Source organism: Cygnus olor, chromosome Z (genome assembly GCF_009769625.2).
Source record: "Cygnus olor isolate bCygOlo1 chromosome Z, bCygOlo1.pri.v2, whole genome shotgun sequence".
Classification (NCBI taxonomy): domain Eukaryota; kingdom Metazoa; phylum Chordata; class Aves; order Anseriformes; family Anatidae; genus Cygnus; species Cygnus olor.
Genome location: NC_049198.1, coordinates 59,309,965 through 59,329,841, shown reverse-complemented (window position 1 = coordinate 59,329,841; position 19,877 = coordinate 59,309,965). Strand labels below are relative to the sequence as shown.

The 19,877-nt window shown below is 41.8% G+C and overlaps 1 protein-coding gene across 2 annotated transcripts in view; it reads left to right on the top strand.

Moving 5' to 3' along the window:
- The first annotated feature begins 11,431 nt into the window (after positions 1-11,431).
- The window catches only part of EPB41L4A (erythrocyte membrane protein band 4.1 like 4A), a 134,820-nt gene continuing 126,374 nt past the window's right edge, over positions 11,432-19,877 (top strand). The window contains exon 1 of one of the 2 annotated variants that reach the window (XM_040541487.1): positions 11,432-11,752. In XM_040541487.1, the coding sequence (XP_040397421.1) occupies positions 11,654-11,752 (99 nt within the window). In that variant the 5' untranslated portion in view covers positions 11,432-11,653. The remainder of the gene's footprint in view (positions 11,753-19,877) is intronic. The other variant, XM_040541486.1, reaches the window with a different exon arrangement.

Genomic DNA, 19,877 nt, shown 5'->3' with positions numbered 1-19,877 from the left:
CCCTTCCCTTTCCCCTTTTCCCTTCCCCTTTCCCCCTTCCCCTTCTCCCCTTCCCTTCCCTTCCCTTCCCTTCCCTTCCCTTCCCTTCCCTTCCCTTCCCTTCCCTCCCTTCCCTTCCCTTCCCTTCCCTTCCCTTCCCTTCTTCTACATGAAAACAAAAATAAAATGAAAATATGGGAACAACAAACATTAAGGAGTTAAGAATGAATTTCATCCTACTGAGTTGTAATTAATTCTGGTTTTGATAATAGGAGATTTGAAATCTGCTTTTTTAAAAACACCCTTTAACATACCTATCCTTCTGGTCCTCTGGGCCTGTCAACATATTTCTACTCTCTTCAGAAGCCATGAGTTACTCTATTTACTAACATTTTAATCACAGAGATTCTTGGTGAAAGAGATGAGGAGAAATAGCATGTCAACAGGCAACAGGCAATTTGCTTACAAACATGAGTTTAGGATTTGAGATGTCATTCCACTCTTCCACTGACTCAGAATAATTCCCTGGTGAAATTACTTAGCTTGTCTATACCTCAGTTTTCTTGGCTATAGAAAATGCAGAGTGTTCTCTGCCCATCTTACATGTTCCTCTTCATAGGATCAATCCATTATTTTTTTGTTTGCACAGTGCTTTGAAATAGTGAAGTTTATTATTCCATTAATGATTGTTTTAACAATGTTTGTTATTGTTATGAGTAGATAGTAGAGGTTAAGCTAGTGTTATAATCCTTTAAGTTAGTATAACAATGGGAAATAATGGATATTTAAGGAAAAGGAGACCTGGAGTGCCCAACAGATGCTGTTTCTGGAGGCAGCAGTAATAGAAAAAAAGATCCTATGGGAAACTCAGTCTGTGAAGAGGACAACTGTTTTTATGGGCCATGGTTCAAGGTCTGTGGCATGTAAATCAATCAGTTAGTCACTCTTCTAACTAGTCACACAAGTTACTGGAGAGGAATGAACAATAGGCACATTGCTGCTCTTATGGTCTTTTCTGTCAGCTGCTTAACAACACAGCGGAAAAAGAAGAGTCTTTTCCAAACAGCATATGAAGAAACAAACCTCGTGATTCTCTTTCTAGGATGCTGATGAATTAAGTAGCCTCAGGAGACAGTTGAGAAAGAATATGCTTCATTTGTTAATTATGTTTGTTTGGAACTAATTTCTATGTGTCCAGCTCAGATAAAGCCATGTATGAGAGGGTGAGTTCAAGAAGTAAGTTGCCCCCAGGGTGGCACAGTTAGCACAACACACTTCCACTGAATCTGTTTTACTAGGATGGAGAAACATAAAAATAGAAACAATCATTCCTAATTTACTGTTCTATTAATGACACTGTGTCATATAATACCCTCTGTTAAGTGATTAACGGCTGTCTGAACTGCTGTGAGGTATGAGCACACACTGCCCTTCAAAAGACTGAATAATGAAATATCAGGAGGTATAAATATCAGGAGGTATAAAACAAGAGTTCATGCAAGATCAGCTGCGGGCATTAGAAATGACTTTAGATGTTGCTAACCAAAGATGTCATTCTGCAGATAAAGAACCATCTGTTTCTCTGGTCATGAGTTTAAACCCTGAACACATTATGCTTGGATCTGATGGGTGGCTATTGGCTTATATAAATCCAGCCTTCACGGGGACAGATTGTGGGTTTAGGCTGGCCTTAGGGATCAGGTCTTCTGGTTAGCTCTCCTCCAGATGGTAGTGTGTCCTGCCCTGAATGGCAAAACTAAAATGACTGTTCTTTAAAGCAAGATGTTCTGAGCAAGCTGATACTGTTCAGAGACATCCTGGGGAAAAAAAAAAAAAAAAAAGCAACTTTTCTAAGTGTTGTTCCTAATAAGCTGGGGAGCCTGACTAACCAGAACTCAATTTTTGGCAAGGTTAGTAATTTATTTATATCTGAATAACCTTAAGAATTCTTTTACCGGGTATTTCTCTGTCTATGAGGAAGCATACAGGATAATCCCACAAATGCTGTGTAGATTGTGGCTAACTCTGTGGGTGTCTGAATAATCTTAAAACCCAGCAACTCTTCCATTGCTCAGATTTCCCCCTTGAACTGAAAGCTCAAGCTCCCACAGAAGGTGAAATGAAAGCTGCCACTGTTAATAAGTTTTCCTTGTGACTATGGCTGAATTACTAATCTTGCATTAGGCTTGTCTAAAGGGCATCAGTCATAGCTATGTTGAAAAAGCTCAGGAAGTGAGTGCCATGTGGTCTGAGAACCCTGGTATGTTCAAACACCCATGCAAAATAGTCCGGTGCCTGTTTTGGTGGCTGTCTTGTACACGTCTATACAGATGTAAACGAAGTTCTGCCTGATGCCTGTCATTCACCCGTGTGGGAGTATAAAGCTGTGTAGTCTCCATCCTCTGAGGTTTTTAAAACTGGACTGAATGAAGTCCTGAGGCAACCTTGTCTGGCCTCATAGCCGATCCTGCTTTAAGCGGAAGCTTGAACTAAACACTGCCTGAGAACACTTTCAAGCTGAGTTTACCCTGTGATACTGTGATCCTAGGGTTTCACTTCGACATCTACTGAAATATCATCAGTTCAGTCATGGGTTGACGTCGACTGGCTGCCAGAATCCCACCCAGCTGCTCTCTCACAACCCCCTCCTTGACAGGATGTAGGGAGAAGAAAAGATGAAAAGCTTCTGGGTCAAGATAAAGATAGGGAGATTTCTCATCATCAGCTGTCATGGGCAAAAGAGACTCAACTTGGGGAAAACTGATTTAATTCATTGCCAGTTAAAAAGTAGAGTAGAGTAATGAGAAACAATGACAAAACTGACAACACCTTTTCCTCCCTTCTTCCCAGGCTCAACTTCACTCTTTCATTCTCCACACTTCTACCCTGTTCTCTATCACACTGAGTGACAAAGACGAGATGGGATTGGGGGTTGCAGCCAGTCTGTAACACTTTGTGCTGTTCCTTCCTCATCACAACTTTCCCTTGCAGCAGCATGGATCTTTACCATGGACTGCAGTCCTTCAGCTCCTTCAGTGTAGGTTCTCTCTATGGAGTCCTCCAGGAACCAGTGGCTCCACCATGGGTCTCCCATGGTCCTCAGTTCCCACCAGACAACCCACTCCTGCAGGGGCTCATCTCCATGGGCAGCAGTTCCTGACATTGTCCTGCTCCACCTGGGGCTCCTCCGCAGGCTGCAGCGTGGAGATCTGCTCCATGTGGGACCCATGGGCTGCAGGGGGACAGCCTGCTCCACCAGGGGCCTCTCCCTGCACGGGCCACAGGGGAACTGCTGCTGTGTGCCTGGAGCACCTCCTGCCCTCCTGCTGCACTCACATGGGGGGCTGAAGGGCTCATTCTCTCACACTTGTTCCTCGCTCTTCTCTCCCACATGGAGCATTTTCCCCCTTTCTTAAACCCATTTCTCCAAGGCACTGCCATCTCGGCTGCAGGGCCCAGCCATGCCCTGCAGTGAGGCCGCTGGAGCAGTCTGTGTCCTGCCACTTGCCAGTGCCGGGGCATCTGCATCCAGTACAAGTCCTGCTCAATGGTTTCTTAAGCTTGGTTATTCCATGGCCAGAAGGGTTATACAGAAAAGAACAGGAAGCAGGTGAGCTGCTTAAATTTGTTCCTGAAAAAAAAAGATCCTGAGCCTGGAAGCTTCAGGCTGATAGCAAGTTTAGTTTTGTCATACTTTCTTTTAAACCTTAAAAGTATTAGATGAAACAATCACTTTCAAAGACCTAAGTAATCTGAAAAATTCAAATTGTTTCAGTCATCTGTCTGCCGCTCCTTTCACCTTTTACAAAAAAATGAAGCTCTTGCAATGACTGGTATGCTAGTCAGTATTCCCTTCCTGGGTTTCTTAACACCTCCATAAAGAGAACAGAGTAAATAGAATACTCCTACTGAGTTTTTAATGAATTATTAATTGACTTTGGGTAGTACAGACAGAGGTAAACTGAAGTACTACATAATTGTCCTTAGATTTTAACTGGTAAACTTAGTAACATTATAGTCCGTGCAAACATGTCTCTGTAAATATGCAAAGAATGATGTAGAACTTTGCTGTAAGCATTGGCTGGGTTAGCAGACTTAGAGGTGTAAGTAAGCAACCATTCAAAATGGTATTTCGGGTATGTTCTTCTGGCAAAGAAGCAAGATGCCGGGAATCTAGCCCATATCAGAATGACATAAACATGATGTAAAAATGCACACACACACAATTCATTACGATCTTGTGCCAGCAGCAGTGGACACATTTTTGGTGAACTTGGTATTATGAATATGGAAAAATATTAGGTAGTAAAGAAGAAGCTTTTCTGTAAAAGTATTAGGGAAGGAATAGTTTAATCTCATAAATCGCTTCACAGACACTGTACACAGAGCTCTCACAACTTTGGAGGACTTCTGTATCAATTCTTGGCAATCTGTGCTATTCTGTAATATGGTGGGTTTGAAAACATGCATATGTTAGAATAGCAATATATTTTACATGTTATGTGAGCTGAGAAACGTTCCTACTCTTGTGTCCTAGAAAATATACAAATGTCCGTAACATAATCAATTCATATATGATATATATAATATGCAATACATGGAGGTGAACACTTGAACATTGAGATATTTAGGATCTTCCATCACCATGTAATATTTCTCATCTTAGCTGCGAAAACAAAGCCTTCCAAATGCAAAAATAACCTTTATGTGACCAACTAGTGTATGGGTAGCTGTTTATCCCGTGTGGTAAGGAAGAGTGACAGTGTGGCACAGCATTAGATGTGGTGCCTGAAAACACCAGCAGCCCACATTTAGAAATTGTGCAAAGTAAAACACTATGAGAGGATAGCAGGTTGGGACTGTGAGGAGCACAACAGGGCTGTGGAAGCAGATAATGGAGAGGAACACCCATTGCGCTAGACCACACTCCAGTTGCCTTCAAGGCAAAGTGTTATATTTGAGGGCAAGGCCTGCACAAGCAGTATTTGCACCTCAGTTCCATCAGAGGTGTTTACATTTTTCATGACCTAGTCTGATCCTGTCTTTCTATTCCCGTTTGGCAGGCCCAGCTCCTACAGAAACATCTCCTGCTTAGAGTGTTTTTATCAGACTTTCATCCTCTTTCTGGTTTTCAGTTTATATGCTTTTTTTCCCTCCATTTTTCTTGCTTTTATTTCTTTCTTCTCTGATGCGCCTCTAACTGCTTCTTTTGTTTATCTAGGTTTCACCTCTCTCCCATTCATTTATTTTGCAGTTCTTTCCATCACAACAAGCAAATATGTTCCTTTTTTGTCCTCCCCTATCTCTTGCCCTTTATATGTATTTTCCTCTCTCCTCTCCTACGCTGGAAACAGTCTCTTTTCAGCCAGCTGAATGTTGGCATGACCAAGTAACTTGGAAGCAAAAGTGGGATGGCAAGAAGTTAGACTGTTAGCTATACAGAATAATAGGGAAGCAGTAAGGATTGCTCTATTCTTAAAAGCCGCATGAGACTTAAACTGTGACAATATGAAATGTTGCAGTACCAGGACATTAAAAATATTTTGGGTCTCTTTTTTATGTCATCCCATTTTTAAAATAACTCTAGGGCCTGAGAAAATGTTTTTGAAATGTTTTGTTTTAATTTCTTTGGTTTACTAAGTGACTTCCTGCCCCATACGGTTCTCATTTACATTTTTTCGTGTTGTAAAGAAAGAAACAAAGGTTATCAAATGGTGCACACACAAACATGTCAGTCAGGTGAAACTACACTTACAGATAAACTCCCAGAAAAGAGGTAAACTTTCCAGATCTTCCTGTTCAGTTTGACATTTCCAAAAATATGCTTTATCAGAGTGAGTTTGTGGGCTCTGCAGCAAGAAATGATGCCATGTTTAAGGGAATGTGGTAAAAAGGAAATCAAGTGGATGCTTTAGTGACCCTGTCTGGCCTTCAGCTCTGACTGTGAACTGGAGCAGTCCCTCTGCAGGCAATCCTTCTTCACATCACTGAGATTCTGTGACTGGTATAGAAGCTTAAGGGGATACTTCCCATCCTTGGACTACAGAAAGAAAACTTGAAAGGAAGTCACAGCAGGCTACATGGCATGTTCCAAACTGTATTTTCACTCACCAAGTGTCTGAGTCTACAACATGTATGATGAACTGTTTATTTCCATGATCATCTGCAGGAAGCTGCTGAAATCCTGTTCATGAAATCATCATAGATATGTGTAGACACTGAAAAATAAAGATGTCTTCTGATCCCATCACAGTAGCTTACCATAGGTGATGTTCTCCATTCAATTACTACATCTTCTGTATTCAAGCTACAACTGAAGAGGAGTGTTTGTCCAGGAAAGGGAATCCATAGTACAAACCACATTAGAAAATCTCTGGATTTCCAGATTTTTTTAACTTGAAATCTTGCTGACTACTACAGCTGATTTCATTATTTTAGTATAGATCTCACAGTAATAGAAATTGAGTTAGCTATATGAGAACTACAGCTTTGACTTAGAAACTGTACTTAAGGTTGGCTCAATTGTGAATGTGGCTGTAATGTTAAGACATCAGAAGACAGAATAAAAATCTAATACTTGTAAAAATTGTTGACTTTTTAAAAATAAGGTTCACAGCAATTAGTTTAATAAACTTTATTACAGTAGTTTTATCTATCAGAGCTGCCTACTGATGTCTTGTCTGCTACTAATGTTTTGTCTCCATAAACACTTTCTTTTGTGGGTGAGAGACACTCCCTGTTAAAATTTTCATCCTAATTGACATCTGTGTCACTTTAAATATTTATTTTTAACCTTACTGGTTGCCTTCCTGAATAACCTTGAGTTCTGGCCGGGAGAATCCTCTCAGCCTATGTTTGTCTTGCTTAAGTCATTACTTAGGTTTAGTTGTCATCAGGTTTATTTCCAATACACGCAGAGGTCTAAAGTAGTCATATATCCCTCTGGGAGCAGAACTGAGAATCTCTTGGCAGTGATGCCCCTCCAAACTTGCATTCAGGATGCAGAGGAGAGGAGAAGAAGGGATGATAGTTGCAGACAAACATGATTTCCATTGTGCTTGAGCAGCGTGGAGCTCAAGCAACAACAGACTGACTGATTACCTGCGTCCCTTGTAATCTGCCAGCCAGCGTGGCCAGCCTATCATTGGCATAAAAGATGCCTCAGTAAGTGTATTCAGAACAACTGCCTTTTAGAAGAATATCAGAGCATATCTAGTACCTTGGTACAGTCATAACTCTAGCTCCCTGAGCCTGAAGGTTTTGGCACATCATTGCTCTCTGACTTAGAAACAAAGCTACTCTTCTGGAGCTCCTCTAATGTGGTAGGAAAGATTTCACAGTTTATAGTCAGTAGTGTTTTCTGTGTTTCAGCGTGGATCTGCTCAGTCCTGTTTTACTAAGAAGGGTGGGAGTTTATCCTTTAGATAGTATTGTTTGAAAAAGATGTGTTTTTCTTCATCTCTAGAGCACCCATAGATCTTCATAGACTCTGTCCTTCTGCTGACAGGTGCCACAAAGTACCCATCTAAAGTATCAGGGCATGAACTCAAGTCCCGGAGAGAATGTATTTTTCTTCTCTTTGTAAGTTAGATTATTACATCTCGCCTCTCAATTATCTTTACTATTAAAACATGTCCAAGTTCTGCCAAGGAAGCTAAGTAGAAGCAAAATAAAACAGGATTATCTGGTTCTTCTTTGCATTGGGGTAACTTGTCAAAATCTTAGCAGAGACTCTGTAAAACTACATCACACACAAAATTAGGTTGAATAAATAGTAGCTAATTATTTTTTTTTTTAAAGATGTGAATTTTTCTTGCTTTGACAGACATATAAGAGATCTGCAGTTTCTTATTTTAGCTCTACAGTTTACAATAAATACTCCAAAAAAATATATTTTTGGTTGGAGAAATTACATTTAATATAATGTTCTCTCTATTCAAAATTAGAAAATGCAGTATTTTTATGACTAACTTAATCATTAAGTACATGTATGCACTGCTGCACTCTCCTAGGGGCTTTTCTAGATGAACAAGCAAGGAGGAGAACAATAATGGATTTTTACTCAGTGGTTTGTCAGTTTAGAGCTCTTCAAGATGTCTATTGCTACAGAAATGCTAAGAAATTTAATCAGCTGTTCAAGAGTAATTTTGGTCCTGTTAAGGTTTTTGTTGTTGTTGTTGTTTGTTTGTTTTTGGATTATCTCTGCTTTATAGATCTGAATATAGTTCTTAATTTAAAATTTCTTATATTTAAGTGGTCTTGACTATTACATCTTAGTTTAAGGGCTTGCTAAGTGTATTAAGTAGAGTATAATGTCAAGTCACTATTCACTCTGGATTGCTACTGCTCAGTGGATGTATGCAGATGTGATATGTATTAGTAACATATAGTTTGGAGAAAGTGTTATACTATACCATTCATGAGGATGTTTTAAGTAAAAGCTTTATTAAGTGAAGTGAAGAGAAATGTGAATTCATACACTTGTAGCACACTCAAACTTCAGGTTCTGAATGCTGTAAAATAGGTATGTGGAATGATTCTTTTTGCTTTGCCTGCTTCAGTCCTCCTCTCAGCTGGAAGAGACAGAAATAAATATAGCTTCCAACAGCATGTCAAACACCTGGAGAACCTCTCTTGAGGGACTGCAAATGACTGAGGGCAGTTCTGAGGCAGTGATGTATGGGCAGGTGGGTGCATGTGAAGCCAGAGCAGTGCAATGCTGCTGAAAGAGTTGCTCCATGTGTGAGCAGGAAGCCAAATCCAGGACACATCTTTACACCAGGAAGAAAGTGAAGATGGTGCTCAGTGTCTTGCTTTAGCTTTTCACAGGTCCCCAGGATGCCACGTGGATGAAATATAGGAATTACTTTTCTATAGACTGGGGAATAACAGTGACAGGTCAGTGATAATGATAATGGCTAAAAAAAGATCAGCATGCCTCTTGCTACACGTTCAACTACTGGCAGTGAAACTTTAAAGACAAGTGAGAAACCAGATGTGCTAAACTTTTCTTTGGGCAATTAGTCTTAATGCTGACGTGTAAGAATACGGATGTAGGTCACTTCATATATAGAAGTCATGACTCTCAGTTTGTATGACCACATCACAACTACTTGATTACAGCTAAAACTAATCATTCTTATGAAGGTATTCTGGATTACAGTGACTGCAGTGAATTGTGTTGTGTACTTCATGCAATAGGCGATGGACAAAAAATGCCTCTATGCCCTGGTCCTGTATTTACATGCCTGAGTTAAACATGTCCTTAAGTGTTTGTGTAATGAGAGTTTATGTCAGCAAGTATTCCTTTGCAGTGCTTGACCTGTGTTTTCATTTATTTATTTATTTATTTATTTATTGCAGGGAGCAGGAAAAAGAAGCTCAGTTTTCCAATGGATTTGAAAAGCAGATGACTATCTTATGTTTCTCCCAAGTTGTGAGCTGTCCTGATACTTGACATACTTAGGCAGGGCTGGTCTTAAGTAGCCTAGAGCTCCACGCAAAGCCTTGGCCCTACATTTTTGCCCCCCTAAATCAGTTTTGCTTTCTTGAGCCTCTCAAGGCTCATACTAGTTTCTAGTATATATTCCCTCCTCTCTCCTTCTGCTCTCCTACAGATTATCTCACTGTCTCAGTCCAGGACTCCCTCCAAGGTTCTCACTTCAAACGTTAAGTTCAGGCACTGCTGATGGAGCAGCTCCTAGCTACGCTCTCTGGCAGTAGTTGGTTAGGAGATGATTTTATGTGTTAATGTCTCTGTGCTCCAAAGACTGTCACCAGCTGAACACGAGTGCACATTTTGTGTAGTCCCTGTGGACCAATCAGCTAGTGTGCAGGAGCCTGAAAAGAATCTTCAAAAACAGGAGCATGAAATCGTTCGCTTCGACTGCTTTTAACCTTGATTTGAACTGCTCAGGTGTGGGATTGTGATTTAGCAATATAAGCTGCTTTTAAATTATAGTTAAAGGTTTTAAAACAGATTCAGGGTTCACTGAGCCCTCCCTCTCACTTGATTATTCAATGATTTATACATATATAATGACTTTAACTGACGGAGGGGGTAATTTATGTCATGACATGCATGATATATAGATCTAAATAGACTAGTGAGAGGGAAAAAGGAGCCATCTGTTCCCTAGAAAACTGTCCATTGTCAGAAGGATGCAAGAACTGTGCTTGAAAAATGTGTTTGGAAAGAGCAGGAATAAATTTAACTAAATTTCTTGTGCTGTATGGATGACATTCTCGTCGGGCATATATAGTCTAACAAACAAGATTAGGAACTTGAATTTTTAAGCTTTTGCCATACTTCATATTCTGAAAGTAGCTCAGAAGGCTATGTTTTTACGAACATGTATAATACTGGTTATACAAGTGTTTGTCTAACAAATTTGTCTTTTGCCCTCATGGAAAATACTGTTTTTTAGCTACAGGATGGATAAAGAGATCCCAGGACCTCACTGTGCATGTTTACACACAACCTGCACTTAAAAAAGGGAAATTAGAGAGATATCACTTGGGAGCATCAGGGTTTAATTTAGGGCAGGTGTTTAAACGCAGAGGTATCATTCCCTGTGCGACTTTCCTACATAGCCAGTAGGGTTTGTCCAGGGAGGAATCTCCTCGAACCCCTCTCTTATGCAAAGTGTGCAAGCCGGCTATCATCAGAAAAACATACATATTCCTAAAGTTACACATGCAAAATTTGTGTGATCCTCGGTGGGACGGCTCACGCATGCAAAGCTAAGCAAATGCACAGGCACGCATGAGATCAGGGCTTAACCTTTGGCCCGAGGGGGAGAAATTACAGAATATAGACGTCTGTATCAATCAAAATACACGGGTGGACCACTGTGTGATCCAGAGAGCGTATGGAGGAGTGGCAAGGGCACTTCCAACTTCTTTTATGTTCTACTTTTCAAAAAATATACTACAGGGGTGGAATTTTTGAGGCGTGAGGGGGTTAAATATATTTGTGGCAAGTTCAGTGTTTAATTGCACACTAAACGCTCCCCACCAAGGCTACTTGGAAAGCCAGCCTCCTCACGAACCCTCACCTCCCGCCAAGTAGGGGAGAGGCAAAAAAACACCCCCAAAAAACGAAAAAAACCCAACCAAACAAAAAATCAGCCTCCTCACCGCCCCCCGGAGCCCCCCGGCGCCCAGCAGGGGTCACTGCTGCCGCGGCCGCCGGTAGGGGCAGGGGCGGCGGGGCCGGGGCCGGGTGCTGGGGGTCCCGGTGCGGCCGTGCCGGGCTCGGCGCAGGGCGGCGGGGGGGCTCCGCGGCCGGCAGCCCCCTCACATGGCCACGGGCGGCCCCGCGCCGCCGGCGGGGCCCAGGGGCAGCGCGGCCGCCTGAGGGCCGGCCCCGGCTCGCGGCTCGGCACAAAGGGCAGGCAGGGAAGTAAGGAGGGAGGGAAGCAGGGAAAGAGGGAGGGAAGCGTGCGCGGACGGGGCGGCGGCTCGGTTCCTCCCCGGGGCGGCGGCGGCTCGCTGCTCGCTGCGTTGCCCCGCTGCTCCCCTGCGGAGGGCACCCCCCGGGGATGGCCGCGGCGGGGGGCGGCCCCGCGGGGCCGGGCGCGGAGCCCTAGCGGCCGCCGAGCCTCTGTCCCCCTTCCCTGGGTCGCCGCTCGGGGGCTCGTCCCGCCTCCCGGCCCCGGCCGTGGCAGCAGGTATGGGCTGCTTCTGCGCCGTGCCCGAGGAGTTCTACTGCGAAGTTTTGCTCCTGGATGAGTCCAAGCTGACCCTCACCTCGCAGCAGCAGGGCATCAAGGTACGGGCGGCACGGGGGCTGAGGCGGCTGTGGCCGGGGAGGGGGGCTGGAAATGATCGTTTCGTGGGTTTTCGTGGCGATCTCGCAAGGGACAGGTGAGGCGGGGGGACGCGCACCCGCCGGATGTATGGGGCTGTAGAGGGTTTGCTCCGAGGTGCTGTGGAAGGAGCAGGTGCCGGAGGCTCCGGAGTGCCCTGGACACCGGGCACAGGCGTTATCCCGAGCGTGCCGGCAAGGAAAAGGGGAAGGGAAGGAAAGGGGAAAAGGGACAAGAAAAGGAAAGAGAAAAAAGGGAAAAGAAAAAGAAAAAAGCAAAAGGAAAGGAAAAGGCAAAAGGGAAAAGGAAAAGGCAAAATAAAAAGGAAAGGAAAAGGCAAGGAAAAAGGAGAAAGGAAAAGAAAAAGGAAGGGGCTCTGGGAGAAGCCCCTTGCAGCGCGGAGTGGCTCTTCAAAGCTGTCCTGTGCCGAACGCTAATGAGCCCCGACGGAGCGTGCAAGTGCCGAGGGTTTTCGAAAGGGCCCTTCACTCGGTCCTCTGCGATTTTAAGGCTGGTGACAGCAAGTGGCGTGTCTTGGACACCTGGAGCACTTGTTGGAAAACAGGGGGGGGTTTGGGTTTGGTAGTAGCATGAGAACATGGTTTCAGTGTGGGATCAGGGAGAAAAAAAAGGGGGGAGAAAAATCAGTTCTCCTAACTTTATTCTTGGAAATGGCAGAGACTTTCAAAGAATAAAAAATCATCCTGGAGTATCCTGTATGTTTCAGGTTGGATGACTAAAGTTTGGTGAAGCAGCTGGTGAAAAGAAAGGAAAAGGAGGGGAGGGAGAGGGAGCCCAAATCCAACTATAAATTTAACTGTCTTCTCTGGTACTACCAGCTCTGCGTGTATGGAGAACTGTCAAGCCTTGCAGAGTCAACTGCCTGCAGATAGGCTCATAAATGCATGCTTCGTGCAGAGGAGTAGGCAAATCACAGTGACGCTGGAATTCAGTACCTACCTAAGGTCTTTGAAGTCTAAGTTTAGACGCATCTTTGTATGTGCAGACATGGGTATGTTATGCATATTTATACATACATATGCTTTTGTTGCCTGTGCAGTCACAGAGGAAGAATATTAGAAGAACAATCTGCAAAGATAGTCCTGCGGCTGTTGGTCATGAACCCAAACCCTAAAAGGTGGTGGGGTTTTGTGTCTGACAAAAACCTCCCATGGGTCAGAAAAGGTGTGAAGATGTAACTTCTTTTTAAGAACGTGTGGCTTGCAGTGTTGGGAACGGTCTAGTTTAAGACCAGGGAGTGGTTTCCTTCCATACTGACTGTGACCTGGCGGTGGTCTGATGCTGAAGGTTTGATCCCTTCCACCTGCTCCTTCACTGTGTTGAACCTGAGCTGGAACAGTGTGGATCTGACAGAAAAGTAGTAGTTTGTTAGCATTTTAGGGTAGGCACTGAGATTGCACAGCAGGGAACTTTAGGGAAAGAAGGCTTTCCCTTTTTGTAGCAGCCTGTATTTTTTTTTTTTTTTTTTTAGATTAGTCTTGTATAATGTGAAGACACACCCATTGCTGTAGCTCTGTGAACCTTTGAAAGCCTGTGGAAAGGAGCTGCGTAGCTCTCCCCTAGCCAGTGGTTTCTACCTTTGTCTTCTCCCTTGCCTTTGTACTGGCACAAGTGTTTGTACAGCTGTGTGTGAACAGCAGTGCACGTCCAGCTGAAAAGTAACCACTGATTTCCCTTTTTCTGGATTAGTCTTCAGCTGGATCAGTGCCCCGATCTGCTTCACAGCTGGAGGAGGGCAGGACTGGCTCTTTCAACTGAGTCCTGGCTTATGCCATTTTGAAGTGCTCAGGGAGCATCAGTGTTGCTTTTAGTCTATGGTTTTCCATCAAAGTTATATGATTATTTCGTAGTAAAAAATAAAATACAATTTGCTATGTTTTGTCATTTGACATTTCAGCCATGAAGTGAAACAGATGTATAAACCTCTTCTGAATGTTTAGTTTTAATTCTTTTGTTATCATATACATGTCTAAAAATGCAGAGTCTTGTTGCACTTGTTTTTATAGAATTTCAGTTTTGGCATAAGGTACAGGTTATATGTTTGAATGGATTTTATTCTAGATCTGAGATTTCCTCCTTTCTTCTCTCTTCACACTTTTAATTGGGTTTACAGCTACCCAGGAAACTTATGTCTTCTGTACTGTTTTACAAACCGTGAACTATTACAAAACCAGAGATTTAAAGTGGTTATAAAAGCCATTTTATTCCTCTCTTTTCCCCCAAGCAAATGCATGTCTGGTAGAAATGAAAACCGCAACTTAATAGCTATTTGCTGTCTGTGTACTTACTCTATTGTAGTGGATTTAGTCCTGTTGTTTGCTTTCAAGGGCAGAAGACTGAGTGCTGTGACTCTAGGAGTGCCAGGCAACTTTATTTCTTCGGTGAATCTGAAATAATGGCAAGAAGTAGACACTTGTCCCTGAAGTTTTGAAAATGCTATGCTTAGTTTGCGTGATAATTACTTCTGGCTTGCTATGTCTGACAGCAGCTCTGTGTAGCAAAACATGACATTCTGAGTTATGATCTCTCTTAATGCACTCTTGATGCAAGAGCAGCGGGCTTTCAGTCGCACTTCAGGCTAAAACAATGAGTGGAGACCGTGCAAGAGTAAGGCTTTGAGAACAGTCTGGGGGTACTCAGCTCTTCTCTGTGGATTTCAAAGGATTGAAAGGATACTGAGGATTGTTTTTTTCTGCTCCCAAGCAGGGCACCCAAGGCGCAAGGAGGCCGGGTGACCTTCCCAAGGTCACACAAGGGGTCAGCATCAGAAGGCCGGAGGCAGCCAACAGGGCCCTCGCCGCCCATGGCAGCTTGTGTCGTGACCTGTGCCTTGTTGCCGCTCTGCTCGGCATAGGTTTTGCTCCTCACGGGTTTTCTGTTTCCTCACTGGTAGCCGTGAGGCCTTGCTTTTATCCCTTTGTGCCTTCATGGCTTGAGATAAGAGCACTGTGGTGCGAAAATGGGGAAGCTAGCCCTCCGGCCTGCAGGTTGGCAGTAGGCTGGTAATAGTTAATCAGGAAAGGGCATCAACTATCTCATAATTGATATGTTTCCCTGTAGTACAGTAACAGAGAGGGGTATTTTGGAGAGTACATGTACTGGGATAAAAAAGAAATGTCTGTTCTTAGGCCAGACTGTTTTGGATTAGAAGAGGCCCTTCACTGCTTTCTGGTAAGGTGTGTCTGATCCTGGTATGTGGCATCGGCTTGAGGCATCTTCTTGTGCTCCTGGGTGGAGCTCTAAAAGGATGTTCAGGATACCAGCTGAGAGGTTTTTAACAGACCTGCTACAAATAGGGCAAGAATTAGCTGCTAACTGAAAGAAAATAATCACTTTTCCAGTTTTTTTTTTTTTTTAAACTGACCTTCACACAGATTTAGCAATAAATTGGGCAGTTTTTTGGTAAGGTCTTTGGTAAGGCTCCTACTTCTGAGTAGGCATAGTCTATTTCTTGAAGTCATAGGACATGCCAGTAGTGTTCTGACCGAATACGTGATTGTGGATGGATTGTGTGCACCATGTATTTTGATTCTGTTAAGAGTAGTTGTCCTCACAGAAGATATATTTTTTTTTTTATATATTAAATTTTGCACCAAAACCCACCGCCACCAAAAAATACCGGAAGTGGGGTGTGCCTTTGGCATAAGGTACTTTAGGTCTAGGGACTCCAAGCAGGCAATGGTAGGCTCTTGTTTTTTTTTTCCCCTATATAAATGCATAATGCATGCATGCACATGTCAGCAGAAAATAGATCCCTACAAATAGAAAGATCTCATAGTTTGTTAATGATTCTAATTGAGAGTTGGCATTAAAAGTCAAATTGGTAGTCATTTGCTGTGTGACTATGGGCTGTGTACTTAGTGCCAGTGATCTCTGCTCTTTTTTATTTCTACATCTTTTAAAAAGTAAAACATCATTCTTTGATAAATTTGCTTAATTATGCAGGTACACTATTTCAGAAATCATGAAAATCTTTTTAATGGTAGATTGCAGCTGCTTTTGACCTATGGTAATTTTGGTCTGTTCTAGTAAACTGTAATATCAAAGCTGAAGCACGTTAAATCTGGGTATTCTTTCCCTTCCCCTGGTTGGATTTTTCTGGATATTTAGAGTATTGTTTTGAAAAGAATTGTTAATAAAAGGTAAACCTTTATTAACACGATAAATAAAAAACACAATCTTGAATTTATTTATTTTACCCTGAAACAGTGTTCAGAAAAACTGATTCTATTTATAAGTCTTGTTTGCATCCTTGTTGTTTCTTTTATTTATAAAAACTGCAGTATTCTGTCAGGTGTGCATATTTTGTACAGCAGCAGAGATCAGACTCTAAATGTGAATAAGTACATGTATTTTTCTTTAATATTATTGATGCAATACCACCAAACATTCTTTGTAACAAAAGCTACAAAAAAAATTAACAAAAATGTAAATTAATGGTATTCTGTATCACTTCCACATTAAAAAGATTCTAACTTCACTAAAATTTTATTATGTATGTAAAATGGGACTAGGGAATCTGTGCACTGAGTACAAGATGGTGCATGTGCAACTGTGCAGTTTCAGTTCTCTTGTTAAAATAGGAACAAAAGGATTCACAAACCTTGCTATTAACTACTTCTCAAAACCACCATCATGTATTTGAAATAGGTTACTAATTTCATGAGGATCTTTACAGATGAGACCAGCAATTTTGAATACTCCAGGGAATAACCAAAAAATAAATGAAGACTGAGAGACTTTATTTTCCCTAGGTGCACTTAACAAAATTAATGAAACTAGCATGACAGCAAGAAGGAAATCCATTAACTTTTAAATGAAGTTACCTCTTAGTCAACCTGAGGTTTAGGCAATAATATTGACAGGGGGGTCTGTTTTGCTGGTTTCAATGAGCAATAATTTCTTAACATAATCAGGGTAAATGTAAATTGTGTGAGATGGCCTTTTTATTAACCTTTATTTTGGAATCGTGTAAGTTGGAATTAGCACCTCTTAGAGTATTTAGTATAGTTAAATACTGTCTGTTGATATTTTACTCAGTTTATTGAAGTTCTAAGTTGAATGTAACTGCAAAATTGCAACCCTTCCCCTCAAGAAGGAAAATTGCTGAGAACTGGAACCACATGGTATGAGGGGAGCTCTTGAGGTGACTAAATAATGAAGAAGGTGCTTCAGAAAGAGAATTTAATTAAGAAGCTGTAATTTTTTTTTTTGTCACTTCACATTCTAAAATATCTGTTATGAAGGTGCTATTGAAAATGTATAAGAAACCAGGAAGTACTTACTGGTCACGCTGCATCATTATTAATATTCATATTTTTGCTAGAAAGACGAGAGATTACTGATATATTGCTGAATATATTGCCCTTTCTTTGTTCTTGTCAGTTTTTCTTTTTTTTTTTTATTTAAACCCTTATGTTTAAGAAGTTTTTTTTCTTTTTTTTTGTAATGATAGTGCAGTTATATTGGCTGCATTTTATTCAAAAGTGAGATCTTTGTGGGTGAATAATCATATTTAAAAATCTTAGTAGAATTTTGTAGACTTAGTTTTTAGCACGCATTTCAGATCTTGTGCTTGCTGTGTAGCAAAGTAATTTCATAGTTTAAAGTCAAGATTGTAATTTCTATATTGATTGTGCTTTTGTTCCCACTTCTTCCTTTGCATCCTGGCTGGGGGATGATTGAACCCTGCAGGCACTGAGGTCAAAGGGACATGCTTGGGGTCGCCCCATGCTATTACTCAGAAGTGGAAGCATTGCAAAATGGGAGCTCTGCTCCTTTGGTTGTGTTGCACTGTTAAGGGGGGAGCCTGGCTGTTCTGCCAAGCGGGAACATGCCCTTTTATCTCCATTAAAAGTTTGTTTTCCGTGGTTTGTGACCATAAATACTGATTTTATAAAAGCTAGAATTTAAATACTCAGAGATTTATATCACTGTAAGCCAACTGTACCTTGTTTTGTCTGTTGTCCCACTAGTCACAGTTTGACTGCTCAGGGACTCCTTGGGAGGCAAGTGTACAAAAAAGGGCCGGGGAGGTCCAGTCTGAGTTGGATATGAGCCACATGCAGCTGTAGTCACACCACCAAGTGGATTTACGTTGTTTATTTGAGAGAAGGAAAGGAAAACAGTAGCAATGTGGAGGTCAGAATTAGGAGACAGAAAGAATTGGGAATATCAGTGAGAGAGGAAAAGAAATGATGTGATGACAAGGGAAGAAACCCTCTTATGAAGTGCAGTTCTATTAGTTCCTTTCCAGAGCAGGAAATGAGAAACCTCAGTAGTTTCTTTGAATTGACAATACAAACCATCATTACTGAAAAGTAAATGTAAAACACCCACATAGAGGTTTTTGGATCATTCTTCACAGAAACCTTTAGTGACTGGAGTGCATCATCAGCATATGCAACCTTTCTGAAAGGGGGTGCTATCTGAAAGCTTGTTTCTTGAAAGTCTCAGAGCTTTGAAGTGATTCATTTTAAACAATTCCTTCTTTCTTTTTGCCCCTAGTGATTTTTTTCTTCTTTAATATTCTGTCTTGGTGTGGCGTGAGGGAAGTGAATGTATGTGGCAAACCATCACTTAGGTCAGGTATTTGTATTATGTTTAATAAGGGGGATCATTTACATTCTGTAAACACCAACTGCTTCTTCTGTTTACATATTCAAAAAATATAATAAGTCCATTATTTTACAGTCATGGATAATTACTAGTGTGAAAGAAAACGTGGGCTATATTTTGTGTGGTTCATGTATTTATTTTTTGTCAGTGTTTACCCTTTATACTTTTCAGGGTGACAAAATGGTTCTTTGTGAGCCAGACAAGAAAACACTCTTTCTTCCTCTAGGCCCAGTTATTGAAGTTTCAGATTGGTAGGTAAAATCTGTGCGTGATTGATAATAAGCAGCTCAGCACTTTACTGTCTTTACTGTGTTCTCAGGAAAACATGAACTAAGTACACTGAGGGGTAAGTTCTTTGGCTGTGTGAGACAAAGCACATTTAGTAATGGAAAAGGAGGATCTTTTATCTCTCTGCTGCATGAAAAGTATTTGAAAGGCAGAAAATGGCAGTTTCCTGTTGTAATTAGTAGTAAAATTTGGCATGATTACTAATGTGTGTAAGCACATGCTTATGCTTTGCAGAACAAAAGGCAGTTGAGCATCTTGCAGGATTAAGCCAGGTAGTCACTGGACCTGGTTCTTTTCTTCCACGTACTCTATTTTTCAGTGTAACTTCTTGTCTATGGTAAGAGTCATCTTTACGAGGGGCTATGTTGAGAACCATAAGGGCAAGTGCATTTTATTTTAAGGCATGCCTGTTTACCACAGGAAGTTGGTGAAGCTAATGAGGCAGAATTCAAAAAGGAGGAAGAATGCTTGTGTGAGGGGTGAGCTCAGCTGGGAGCAAATGGCTAGATATCCCTTCTGGAAAGAGAGGAGAATCTCTGAATGCTGGTATGATATGTAATGTCGAAGCAGACTTTCCACATCCACCTACTGGGGGCATCTTAAACTGCCCTCAAAGCTAGCTGGTGTTGGCCATCATCAGAGACAGAAGCAGACTGCAGTGGGCCTTGCCTCTGCTATAATTCTTTTTGGCGCTATTTATTTGTCTATAAGGTAGAAGATCGCTGTTTGTGAGGTAGCATGATCTTCTTACTGGAGTTGAAGGGAATGGAATCCATGTGTTGGAACCAAGTCGAACTGTAAGGCTACAAGTGCTACTACCTACTACTTTTTCAGTTTTTGTTCATGCTGAGAAACCTTAATATTCTAAATTTCCTGTGGTTTCCTGTGTCTGTGCCTTTACTGTCTGGAAAGACAGTATGAGGGAGTGCAACCTGCTTGCATCCTTGGCTAATGGTGCAGACTGGCCACATCTACACCATGTTGCATGCAGCCCAGACCCCCCTATCTGGGGCTTGTTTGATGCTGAGAGACAATCTTTTGTCTGCATGGTTGGTTCTTTTATTCAATATGCCAGAGTAAAAGAAAGACTCAAGTCTCAGACCATCAGAGTTCTGGTTGTCATAGCATGACAGCGAAGAGTGAGTGATAATATATCAGGGT